Consider the following 13,170-nt stretch of genomic DNA (forward strand, 5'->3'; position numbering starts at 1 on the left):
CTAAAAAGAACTTAAAGAGAAAGTTCTCACTAGAAACATCTGTAAGACATCAGGAAAAAAAAATATTTCTTTTAGAACACTTTGCATGGAATACAAGGTAGCTCTCACATACCAAGAACTTCAGGTAGCATGGTAAAACAGCTCAGTTATGGTAACTTAAGGCTGTATGACTGGATGCAATCTACAACACTACCTTTTAGCCATATTGGAGCATCCAAAAACAGCCCCTCTGCCATAAGTACAAATACCTTTAAGACGAACACTCCCCCAGCCCAAGTAGGGCAAAGACACCTCAGTAGATGACCTGCTTCACTGACAAGGCCACAGAAAGGAACGCTGGATTGTAGAGTGTTAAGAGTACCTGTGGGCCACCCTTCTGCCCCAACCAGGACCTCCCAGAAATAACAGAGTATGACTGAGAGTAAAAAAAGATCCTACAACTTCAGCTGAGAATAAGGGCCAAAGAAATATGAATTATACAAAGCTAATACTATTCACATGTGAATATTTGAAATTGTTTCCCTGGAATTTAAGTATCTTTGTTTTGATGTTTTTCCATCTCTAAGTAAGTGGCATGCAAGCAATTTCCACTCAAACATCTTCAGGAGAGTTAACACCCATCACTTCACAAGGTCTGGGTCTCAACTTGCCATATTCTCCAAATCTCTCTTTGGTAGAACATGAAACATTTCCACCTCGATATTCCCTCTCTTTCATTCTCTCTCAATCATATAAATACATAGTTAATATACCGAGTATATTAGCAGTACACTGAAGAATTCCTGAGACATCTTCGATTTCTTCTTTGTTGGAGTGTTCTGCATAGGAGCATCTGTTAGAGATATTGTGGAAATTCTTTTCTGCATCCCTGTAACTAAGAAGAAAACAAAATTAGCATAAGGAGAAATTTTTGAAAGCATCTGCAAATGCAACTCATATACATACGCACAAGCACACGCAGTCTATGCTTTCATCATAATCACATTTTAAAATAAGTGAAGCTTTGAGACATAATTCTGGTGTAACCCACCATTCACATCAGCATTTGCAGTGTAGACCTGGAACTGAAGGCAACTGTTAACAAGAAAGCTATGTGTGAAAAAAATTGAGAACGAAAAATATATCAGCTTTGTATAGCTAATGTATCACTCTGTAAGCACTTCATCAAGGCGAGTGATCTGCTTCCATAAGGAAGCTGCCTAGAAAAGGAAGAGTTAACAACGTTAATTTGGTGTCCTGGCATTCAACAGTGTTGAAAGTAAACACACCATAACTTTTATCACAGTCAAGAAGATAGCAGTATATGCCAGGAGCGGTGGCTCATGCCTGTAAACACAGCATTTTGGGAGGCTGAGGAGGGTTGATCACGAGGTCAGGAGATTGAGACCATAGGCCATCCTGGCTAACATAGTGAAACCCTGTCTCTACTAAAAATACAAAAAATTAGCCAAGCATGGTGGTAGGCACCTGTAGTCCCAGCTACTCAGGAGGCTGAGGAAGGAGAATGACGTAAACCTAGGAGGTGGAGCTTGCAGTGAGCATACACCTAGCAGAATTTGAGTCATGGTCTTACCATTTTCCATCTGTGAGATCTTGGGCAAGTAACCTAATCTCTGTTAGTCTAACTTTCCTCTCCCATAAAATGGAAGTACCTCCTAGAGTTCTTGTGAGGACTAAATAACACAATGTCCGTGTAACTGGATATTGACTGGGACTTTTTGAGTTGCCAATGAATGAGAGCTAAGACAAAATAAGCTGAGGACATTAAAGGCCAAATCCTCCCACATTCTAAAGGGGTAGCCAAGAAGACCAGAGCTCTTCTTCAGGACTTAAGAGGAGACTAAATAGCCACTGCCCCTGTCACCCTACCACCAGCTCACAGAAGCAAAGGAATAGAAAGACTTCAAAATAAAATCTTCAGAAGAGTCAGGAGTTGGCCTAGGAAGAGAGTGCTATTGCACTTTTCCCCCTCCCCTCCTAGAAAAGGAGAAAAGGGGAGTGTTCCCTGCAGACATCCAGTTGGTGAGGGGGATCCATAGCCGGTAGAGATTGGGGATCTCCCATCTCATTCCCCAGTGAACGTCTGCAGAGGCAGTGGATTTCCTGATCATACTCCCATGTCTGACTGACAAAAGGAAGAAGACTCAGGAGAGAGTCATTAACAAGGAAAAGAAATCGAGAAAAATTGGGAGTAACCTAAAGGCCCACCATTTGGCAGGGCAAATATGTGAGTTTCTCATGGGTTAGGGAAGAGAGAGGCAAGCTTGAGTTGTCTGGTTGTCATGGTGCTCTTCCAATCTAGAGGCTACCAGCCAGGGACAGGGCTCCCACTACCAAGACCAAGAGAGTGAAGTCCTTAGTTGCGGGAGCTGTGGCATCCGAAGCAGTCAGGGCAGAACTCATATATGCATCCTAGTGAGGGCATCACAGCCAAGAGAGGACTGCTACAACCCCAGCGAATTTAAAAAGGCTTCTGCCATTTTCCATTTCATTCATGCTCCAACCAATACATCAGAAGAGAAAGGGACCCAGAAAGGAATGGCCTGGAGAAGAGGAGCGAAAACCCACGTCATACACTCTGTCCTGCATTCCAAGTCTCTTAGGCCAAGGCCTGACCCAGACAGGGAAAGGAACATTAGAGTCAGATTGGATATGAAAGTAAAGATTTAAATTGGCCTGGAGTGAACTTCATAATTCTTGGAAGTACTTAGAAAACAGAGCAATCTCTCTAAGCTAATATCAAAGGGGATGTATCCTAGCATGTTTGATGTGAGTGGAGGGAAAAATAAAATGGTTTCATGTTTGTATACCTCATTGAGATCAGACTCCAATAAACCAGTTAGGCAAAATGCCTACCACAGTTTCCAGAATGCAGGAGTCACTCAAAAGGTGCAACAAGGAGCACAGATGTTAAACACAGGCAACCACAGGGTTATTTTTAATTCAACCTCCACCATTTTTATCAGAATGACCTTAAAAAGTATTTCTTTCTCTCAGCCTCAATTTCCTCAACTGTAAAATGTGCTTAATACAGTACTCTTACACAATATGTTTAGGATTAAATAAAAGATGGAACGTGCCCAGCATATCTCCTCCAACACAGTAAACAACCAATAGATATTAGCTTTTGTCTAATTTGTTTATGTTCAAAAAGATATAGTTTTTCTATGTAAATATATGAAAAAAAAAGCTAGATCATTTTTAGATAAAATAATATAAGCCACAAAATCTGATCATGATAGCTTAAGTAATATCCTTGAAGTTTGTTTCCCAGAATAATCATAATTCACCCACTCTTAATTTCACTTCTAGTGTTCTACTGAAATTATTGTGGCTTAATTTCTCCTCAATTGTCAAAAGAAAAAGAGAAACAGAAGGTTGGCTGTATAAAACAAACATAGGGCTCACATTAATAATTGGAGCAATACAATTTAATTTTAGATGACTATAAGAATTTCTATCCCAGACTAATATGAGTTTGGCAACAGTCCTACCCATGATATTAACACAACAATGCTTATTATGGCAAAAAAAAAAAAAAAGAATAAAATTAGTGGCATGGTTCTGAATACACATTTCTTTATTCTTCATTGTTTAAAATATATAGTGAGTGAACACTGTATCTCAGAAAGATTATCACATCTCCCACAGCAGTTTACTGAAGAAATCTGTGCTTCATCTACACTGCCATGGCAATCCATTTTTGTGAGCCATAGACCAGTAGGAGTCATATAGTACAAACATGAGTGACAGCAATTGAGTCAAGCCCTCTAGAGATGGAAATTTCAGTCAAAAAAAGAAAAAAAATCAATGAAAAAGTGTTCTCTTTAAGAAGAAAACTGTTGCTAGAACACAAACTGGGCATCTTCAGCTCCAGATGATAAACAACAGATTCTAAACTTTAAAAGTCCCAACAAAGACAGGAAAAGATTGCAGCAGGAGGATAAACTGAAGACAATCAACAAAAGTTGAATTGCAAAAGAGTCATTTACTAATAGTAGTAATAATAATTCAATTCATTTATTGATTATCTTTATGTACCAGGTACTATGCTAACTACTTTATGTAATTATGTGACTTCACACATTATTATCATTAAGATTTCATTTAAACTTCACCACAACACTGTTATTATTCCCATTTTTAAAATGAGAAAACTGAGGCTCAGGGATTTTAAGTAATCTTCCCAAGATTATTCAATAGCAAAGCTTGACTTTATGTCTAGTAATTCTCATACGTCTACTTACAAAACACAATCTTTCCACAACATACAAAGAGAAGAAACGGCACAAGATAATGGCAAGAATTATATAAGAAAAAAAGTACTATTATAAACAGACATTCCTCCATCCTCAGTTTCTTTTAATTTCTAAAGTGAATCCTGCCTGTCTCCTACTGACCCCTTCTGCTTCTCACTAATCTTTCCACCCCACAACACCCAGAAAGTCCATTCCCTAGAAGTCTGAGTTAAAGAGCAACTAACATAAAGATGCACACTCAATACCCCCTTACTCATTCTAGGTGAAGGAAAGACAGTGCTATGGGAACAAGAAGCTCTCCAAGTGAGGATGAATATGTAGAGTTTATATAGCAATCAAAATTTTCCACAAAGTCAACCTGACACAATTGGAGTTTGAGGTAGGTGATGGAGAGATGCTTTAGATGGGGGTGATCAGGGCAAGCTTTCCTGAAGAGAAGACATTTTAACAGAGATCTATATGTATATAAAGAATAAGTCATGCAAACATCTGGGGAAAGAGCATTACATAAAAATGAAACAATACATACAAAGGCCCTGAAGCTAAGGTGGGGAAGTTGAGAAACCAACAGAAGGTTGAAATGGAGTGAAAAAAAGGGAAGTGGAAAGGGATGAAATTAGAGAGGTGGGCAGAGGCCAGATCACAGAAAGAATTTAGACTTTATTCTACCATAATAAACCATTATATAGTTTAAAGCAGGGGGTTCAAAGTGTGATGCATGGACAAGCAGCATCAGCATTACCTGGGAACTTGTCAAAAATGCCAGTTTCTTGAGCCCCATCTGAATCTACGGAAGCAGAATCTCTGGGAGCAGGGCCCAGTAATATGTGTTTTAACAAGGCTGGCAGGTGATTCTGATGCACATTAACATTTGAGAACCATTGGTTTCATGTAAGAAGGTGGCATGATCTAATTTTTTATCATTTTGCTGTGGTGAAAATACATATTGGCGGACAAAAGTAGAAACCAGAAAATTAGACCAGAATGTCTTGGTGAGAGATGATGACGATAGTGGAGATGAAGAGAAGAAGATTTATCACATTGCATGAATAAATTATTTTAGCACTCATTTCCCCAACTTGAATGATCTCTATGAATAAATAAATGAACAAGTGAATGGATAAATTAAGGAGCAGAATAATGTTTAAAGATAAAGTGGATGAGGTACAGAGAGGCTATCTTACTCCCTAACAGGAAGTCCCATCGGCTACTCCCTCCCAGTCCTTCTTTCTGTGACCCTTCGGAACAGCTGCTCCCTGCGTTCAAGTCTCAGTCTTGGCAGACAAAAAAAGCCTCAGAGAGTTTCTATGGGCAACCAGTATACGAATCCAAGGAGCAGAACTGTACAATCCTAGAGCTCTGATAAATAAAACAGATTAAGGGCAGAGTTTTCAAGGAAAGGAAAGGAAGGTTAGTGATTGAAGGATAATTAAGAAATTAAAAAGAGAAGGGCTAGCTCATACTCTGTTACCTGTTTTGCTTCAACACCTCAACACAAAGTATTTAAATGCTGAGTTATTTCAAGACACCTTTAAGCAAGCCCCATTTCAGAGATTAGGAAAAGCATCTCCTTCCCACCTCGCCTGCTGAAAAATAACTAAAATTATGCTTGTCGGCACTTACTCTCGATTCTCAATTCAGGGATTCTGAAATCCCTTCAACTGTAAGAAACACATTCTTTTTCACAATTAGATAAGAAGACTTAAATTGTATTTTCTTAAGAGGAACAACACACAGTTGCAAATGCTTTTTAGTTCAAGGGTAAATGATATTAGCTGCTCTGCTTTTTTGATTGTGAAAAGAGAAATAAAAAGTAGAAAGATGGAGAATAAAAGGCAAAAGAGGAAGTTGGACAGGAAAGTCATCAATGAGAAAAAAGGCAAGAAAGGGGAATAGTCAAGAAAGGCAAACGTGGCAAAATTGCTGTCAACAGGACCCCTTTGTCTTCATCAGCGTGAATGCAAATAAAGTCAGTGAGCAAAGGTACTTCAAGTCCGAGAAATCAGCCAAAACCCAAGCAAAAATATGCTAATAGGCCTATTTGAATCAGGCCAGACATCAAGACCCCTCTTTATACTGGTGTCAAACTCTCCGTTTTCTTTATACCGTGTATGCAATAAACAGAACTAAGAAAAGACCATTCATGCAATGGACAAAGAATTACCACAGGCCATGTCTACATAGGCAGAAGGGGAGGGCTGAGGCAGCTAGCTGGATAAAAGAGAACTCCTTTCATTCTATCAAAGGAGAAAAAAAATTTATGATTATAGCAATATAGTCTGGTTATCTATTTTGATCACATTATAAGAGTCCCACTCCAATTTGCCTTGAAGGCATACTTTACATACTTTAGTTCACAAATGAGAATATTTCATCAGTTATTTTATTTCAAAAGAGAAAGAACACTCATAATCCCAGAAAATGATTAGACTTTGATGATGGATATTGTCATAAAAATATTAATAACAATAAACATAAGAGCAAACAAGTATGTAGTGCTCACCACATACAAGGAACTACTTTAAGTATATTAATTTAATCCAAACACCATACTTTGAAAGCAGCCAAGTCAATGAGAGTGATTAAGTTTTATTTTAGGATGTGTGGAGAAAGATTAATTTGACATTCTTTATCTCCATTAGGATAAACCATTTAAAATCACTAATGACCTCAAACTAAAAGCCATCTCATGAGTTTAAATAATATGTTTTTCCTAGAACTACACTCTTGAGGATTAGTATGACAAAGTTTCAAAGCAATTCCTTTCGAAATGACAATTAACATAATCATCAAGCACTTAAAGTATATGGCGTTGTACTAGGTACCAAGATTATTTTTCCATTAATAATTCTTCCTTTCTGTTCTGTGAAAAAAAATCACACTATACCCTAATAGCCAAAATTACGTTCTTGATCCCTATAGCAATGACTATTAGCCATAAATGTTGAATGATACTGAGAACAGTTCAAGAAGTACCAGTTTGAATACTGACTTCTCAAAAGTTCTTAAAATTTTACAAAGATAAATCGCTGTACCATATAAAGAATACTAACAAGGTAAATTAAAAATATACATTGTCTCTAATGTCAATAAATTGACTCTAAAAACTAGATTGCATGAGTAAGTAAATTTAGGCTTTCATATTTGCCAGTTGCTTTCTGCCATAGCCAATGAGAGGTGTACCTCATACTCATTTGGAGCTCTCTGTTTACAAAATGGTTTCATTGAAATTACCTCATTTAATCATTACATCTAATCCTTGATGTAGTTATTATTATCATCACATTTTACAAAAGAGATAAAGTTACTTAGTAAAAGATCTATGTGCCAGTGAGGCCTTGAAGTCCTGTCTTTTGACCTCAAGTCTTCTTACTTTACACCACATCACAACCACTGCAAGAAATAGGCGATAATAAAGAAAAATACGTAGCACCTGACTCTAAGTAAACTAATTCCTCTCACTGAACTGTGTTAAGGCTGTAGTGATTTTTATCAAACTCTACTTAAGGATTCTAAAATCCCAAAGCATCTGGGTTGGTACCAATAAACCTTACCACATTAGTAAGGCAAAATTATACCAGTCAACATCAGAAAAAGAGAGCAAGAACATGAGAAGACCAAGAAAAAAAAAAAAGGAAAAGCAATACCAGAAAGTATTTTCATTTAAAATAATTAAGCACAAATAAGCCAAAAGAAATCACTCCAAGGGACCCCCCCCCAATAAGCCTTCACCCCCAACACTGTGAGAACACAGCCACTGTAAAATAAGGTTGACCTGGGTAGCAGAAAATCACATACTCAACAGCTACGTTTGAGTCATTACCTTTAATTTTCCCCCAATAATAACCAAAATCAATTTTTACTTACCCAATAACTTGATGTTCATAATACTGCAGTGTCCTCTTGAGAGTTTGCTGTATCGTCTGAGGCTACAGAATAATAATAATAATAAAAACATATTATCAGCAAATCAGTACCATTCCCATTGTGAGCATCGTAGGCAGATAGGTGAAGCTTCTGATTTACCTCTTGAGAGTTTTCCTTCCACAATATTAACCCATTTTGCATCATGCCTTGTATTTTCCTCACAGAAACTAATGAGGCACTCAGCAATTACACAGAACTTCCCAATTTCAATTATGATAGTATTTCCTAGGAACGTTTTCTTCAAATCTTTTGTGCCAGCTATTAAGTTCAATAAAATACTCATTGGCTGCCTACAATAAACCCAGGCCTTGGGGGTAGTGGGGAGGGTGCCCTGCAGAAACATGAGTCACAGTTTTTCCTTTCCAGCATATGTAATCTGCATGAGGTAATGACCAACTGAAATGAAATGGCACATCTTCATATTTTCTTCTACATTTTAACAAGGTTTTCAAGGATGGTCTAGCAAGCAGTGATAAATTGAGTTAAAATAGTCAACTTTATAATAAGAGATATTTTTAAACTTAAATGATCTTTTTTTTCCCTGTTCTTTGAGGAGACTAATAAAAAGGCAGAGTAGGATGGGAAGCCAGTGATCCAGGACCCACAGCCATGACTGTCACAGCAGTCAGCCTGACTTCCTCCATGTCCCAAGAGAATTCAAGCAAAGGTTCTTTCTGGAGCATACTGGATGGGCCACAAGTGTTTCAGGCAAAAAATGGGGTCTGCAACAAATATCTAAGCAGCTCATGACATTTCATAATCTCTTCTCCACAATGATTCAAGACAGAGGTTCTTAATCCCAGATCAAGAAATTAAGCAACAGAGACTGAACTTGGAGTTTCAGACTTAGAGAGTCATGAATGGGACACCAAGATCCTAGAACCTAGATTTTATTAGGAAGTTATGATAAGAACCAAGTTCTCAGTAGCAAGAGAGAGACTGTTTTAAACAACAAAAACCTGTAGTCAATTAAGCAGAAAGAAAGCACTCAAGGCCTCATCAAAACATTGATCAATTACAGCCAAGGATGAATTCTAGGGGAACACGAATGTAACACAAAGCCTTCAAGATGCGAGGCAGTATGGTAGCTTGGGAATCGCATGGGCTGCTGCTAATTAACTACACAAGCCTTCTACCTCTAAAAAGGTAATCTGCAGAAAAGGTCTAGCATAGTGCTGGTACCTAAGAAGCAGTTAATAAATATCAATTTCCAATTGCTAATCCTTCAAAGTGGCTGTCTTAAACATATATCATCTAAAGGAGACCCCAGGAGCCGGGCACTCTGACTCACACCTGTAATCCCAGCACTTTGGGAGGACGAGCACGTGGATCACTTGAGGTCAGGAGTTCAAGACCATCCTGGCCAAATTGGTGAAACCCTGTCTCTACTAAAAATACTAATAGTCCAGCGTGGTGGCACATGCCTGTAGTCCCAGCTGCCTGGTAGGCTGAGGCATAAGAATTGCTTGAACCCAGCAGGCAGAGGTTGCAGGGAGCCAAGATCACCCCACTGCACTCCGTTCTAGGTGACTAAGTGAGACTCTGTCTCAAAAAAAAAAAAAAAAAAAAAAGAGACCCAGAGGTCTATGTCAAATCTCACTTGCACCCACTCCATGTCCACCTCTTTATAAAAACATCCAAGACAGATGTAACACTCTCCCTATCTAACACTCTTCGAATCTTTAACATCCTCCTTGGTAGGCAGTGGTTAAAGTTAGAGGAAAGTGAGCTTAAATTGAATCAAGGGCATCCACTGAGATCTACTCTACATTACCATGTAGGAGAACCCTTTCACCACACAAATGTAAGGCCTCAGATACCTACTGCACGTTAGCCAAGCCAATTCACAAATTAACTTTAGGAGGAATCAGCTTGCAAGCGTTCAAAAGAGAGGTACAGAGCCACTTCTTTCAGCAGCTGCTTTTCATTTACACCAGGCCTCAGACTGGCACAGATGTTTCTACTCATCCAAGCAGACTCAGAGCAGAGTAAATGATATGCACCTAGGAAAGAAAAATCATTCCTGAACCAAGAAGCAGTGGAATGGTTGAGAAATCTAAGGAGAATGAATCAGACATAGGGATCCTAGCATACACAGAAAGCATGCTTTAACAACCCAATCCATGACCAATCTAAACCCAATCACTATCAGTCACTAGCTCAGTACTCCTTAGATCTGGACTTCTGGCACTGACTTGGCAGTTCCTAAGCTAACTTTCCCCTTGGTAACAAGTTCAAAAAGCAGTGAATATCCACAGAGGGATGATCCTTCCAATAACCTCGGGTCACAAAACATGGAACAGAAAGCAGGAACTAGAGTGCACAGGGCCACTTAAGACCAGAATGACCTCATTTGTACAAAAGGACATTTTTTTCTGTACCAGGAATTTCCCAGTCATTAAAAAGCACATATTTGTGAAAGGAGTTAAGCCTTTTAAAGACCTAGCTTTTTTCTTGTGTGAAGCAATTACTTCCACTCCCAGCAGGATTTCAATTTATAGTTTCCAAATACATTAAAAGGAAATGTTCTCTGAACACATCCAACAAAGCTTCAGGTTGATAAAGTATTTATGCACTTCCTATTTCTTGCCAAAGTGGGCAAGCACATGCTAATGCCCTAAACCACAAGCATAGAGGCTGACTGCACAGCATCTTCTAACTTTAGCAAGCCAAGACTGACTTCAACACACTCCTGGCCCCTCCGAATATCTTATTACCATGGATTCATTCCAGTTCTGAGTTTGTCTGATGGCCTCAACCCATGGCCTTATCAGTGAGAGACAAATTCACATAATCTCAGCCTCTCTGTCCTAAGTAAAAAGCATGAAGTGAAGACCCACAAATGGGCCAAAGCCTCCCATCAGATGACTTCTGCCTCTGGGGTGGTAGGGTCCAGCTCTCAACAAACTTATATTATATAAGTGCCCATGTATGCCAGTGATGCAAGTCAGTGTAGTTCAGTGGGAACAACAAGGGCTTTGAAGACATGCAAACTTTCTATCTTCTTCTTTAAGAATGCAGCTCCATAACTGTCTCCTACTTAAGAGAACCATCCAACATTTTACAGGCCAAGATCCCAGTCCTCTTATGTGCATCTGTCCTTTTCTGCAAGAAGGAGGTTGGAAAGGTGATTTAGAAAAGAGGCTCTAAAGTCAAACTGAATTCAAAAGCAAGTTCTGTGACTCACTAGCTAGATGACCTTGGGCAATTTACTTAAGCTCTTCTGAAATAAGATTCCTTATGTGTACCTTTTTTTTTTTAGTTTAATGACCTTTTTAAATTTTTTTTATTATTATACTTTAAGTTCTGGGATACAAGTGCAGAATGTGCAGGTTTGTTATATATGTGTACCTTATTTTTGTGGGAATACACTGAAATAATAGAGCAACATCTCTGACACACAGTAGGTGTGTAATAAATAAGAGATATGGCTATGCTAAGGTGAAAAACATAGTTCCTACCCTCAAGAGTCTCATAATCTAGTGGAGGAGCACAGACTTCAATTAGACAACTCATCCCACAGGTGTAATGTTTCAAGATTATCACCTAAAAAAAATCAATAAAGCTACCGATACTTCTCATTACGAGAAGCTGACACCAATTCCAGTGAACAGAGGAAAATTCAGAAAAATGGCGGCTAGATTAATAATTATTTCCAATGAAACATTAAGATCAGTTGAGAGAGACAGTGATGCAAGCAGAATTCTCAAAATTAAGGCTGAGGATAGTACTAAAGCCAGGCCTGCCAGTGAGTAGGAAGGATGCTGAAACACCATAGCTAAAGTCAAGACCTCAGGCATTTACTTTACAGCTGCTAAGAAACAACCCATGAACTTTCTTCCTTGTACACAAAGAATGTGCAACAGGATTGCTGAGTGGCCTAATAATTTTATAGCCCTATGCTGGAGGATCAAAGAGACAAGGGTGGGAAAGGAGAAAATCCACTGTTCCTACTATCATAAAAAGAAACTCAAGAGGTCTGTAATTTTTCTCTCCTTCCCCCAAACTAAGATATAGATAGTGACCTCCTAGTGTCCCAACTCAACACAAAGTAGCAATGGAGAGGAAGCCAGCTGGAAAAAGGAAGCATCCATCAGTGTCCCACACACATATTTTCTGGGGTTCAAACAGAGGGTACCAACAGAGGGTACCCAAAAGCCTCCATCATATGGCAGCAAAAAGCCATCTTCATCTCTAGTCTCATGAATAGCTTCACTATACTTGACCAACAGTGACTGACCCCCACAGATTAAATGTTATGCTCATGAAAGGTCATGAGATCTGAACAGCCAACCACGAAATAGTCCCAACAGAGCCAGAGAAACAATCCCTGAAGAGTGGGAGGAAGCAGTCCCCAGCAGCTGGCCCTGCAGGCTCAGACAGTCCCGCTGAGGCTCCCACACAGTCCCTGCTCAGGATATCCGCGCCAGATGGTGCGGGGATCAGGCAGGAGGCAGAGAGTAAAGATGTGTGTGTTTGTGTGTGTGTGTGTGTGTGTGTGTGTGTGTGTGTGTGTGTAGCGTGAAACACAGTTGTCATCGCAGAAAATACATGTACGTCTCAATTTTACAGAGATGAAGAAGCTGCAGCTCAGGGAGGTTAAGTGTCACAAGATTACACACCCAGTAAGTAAGTAAGTCACTCCAAATCAGGACTGACTTCAAAGTGTGTCCTCTTGCACTGGATGGCTTTGAGGCTCCCTCTTACCTTTCACATTCTGCAAGTCTATATTCTTATTTGATACACACAGCACTTCATCATCCCAAAAAAAAAACCACACACATAATTTAAAAACAATCAAACTTCTCATTTCAGCTTAGTGACATATACTCACAAGATACAAACTTAATAGAAACAATAGGTCTGCCTTTAAAGAAACATCCATAAAGAGCCATATTATTTTGTTTTATTTTTTTGAGATGGACTCTTGCTCTGTCGCCCAAGCTGGAGTGCAATGGTGCAATCTCAGCATACTGCAACCTCC

At 39.0% G+C, this 13,170-nt stretch overlaps 1 protein-coding gene across 2 annotated transcripts in view; it reads right to left on the minus strand.

The window, feature by feature from the left end:
• The window catches only part of GUCY1A2 (guanylate cyclase 1 soluble subunit alpha 2), a 339,473-nt gene that overhangs the window by 300,498 nt on the left and 25,805 nt on the right, over positions 1-13,170 (minus strand). For both annotated transcript variants that reach the window (XM_030918863.1, XM_030918864.1), the window contains exons 2-3: positions 8,127-8,188; positions 753-874 (exon numbers count right to left, since the gene is read on the minus strand). In XM_030918863.1, coding sequence (XP_030774723.1) covers positions 753-874; positions 8,127-8,188 — 184 coding nt within the window. The remainder of the gene's footprint in view (positions 1-752; positions 875-8,126; positions 8,189-13,170) is intronic.

This window comes from Rhinopithecus roxellana, chromosome 15 (genome assembly GCF_007565055.1).
Source record: "Rhinopithecus roxellana isolate Shanxi Qingling chromosome 15, ASM756505v1, whole genome shotgun sequence".
In the NCBI taxonomy this organism is placed as follows: Eukaryota; Metazoa; Chordata; class Mammalia; order Primates; family Cercopithecidae; genus Rhinopithecus; species Rhinopithecus roxellana.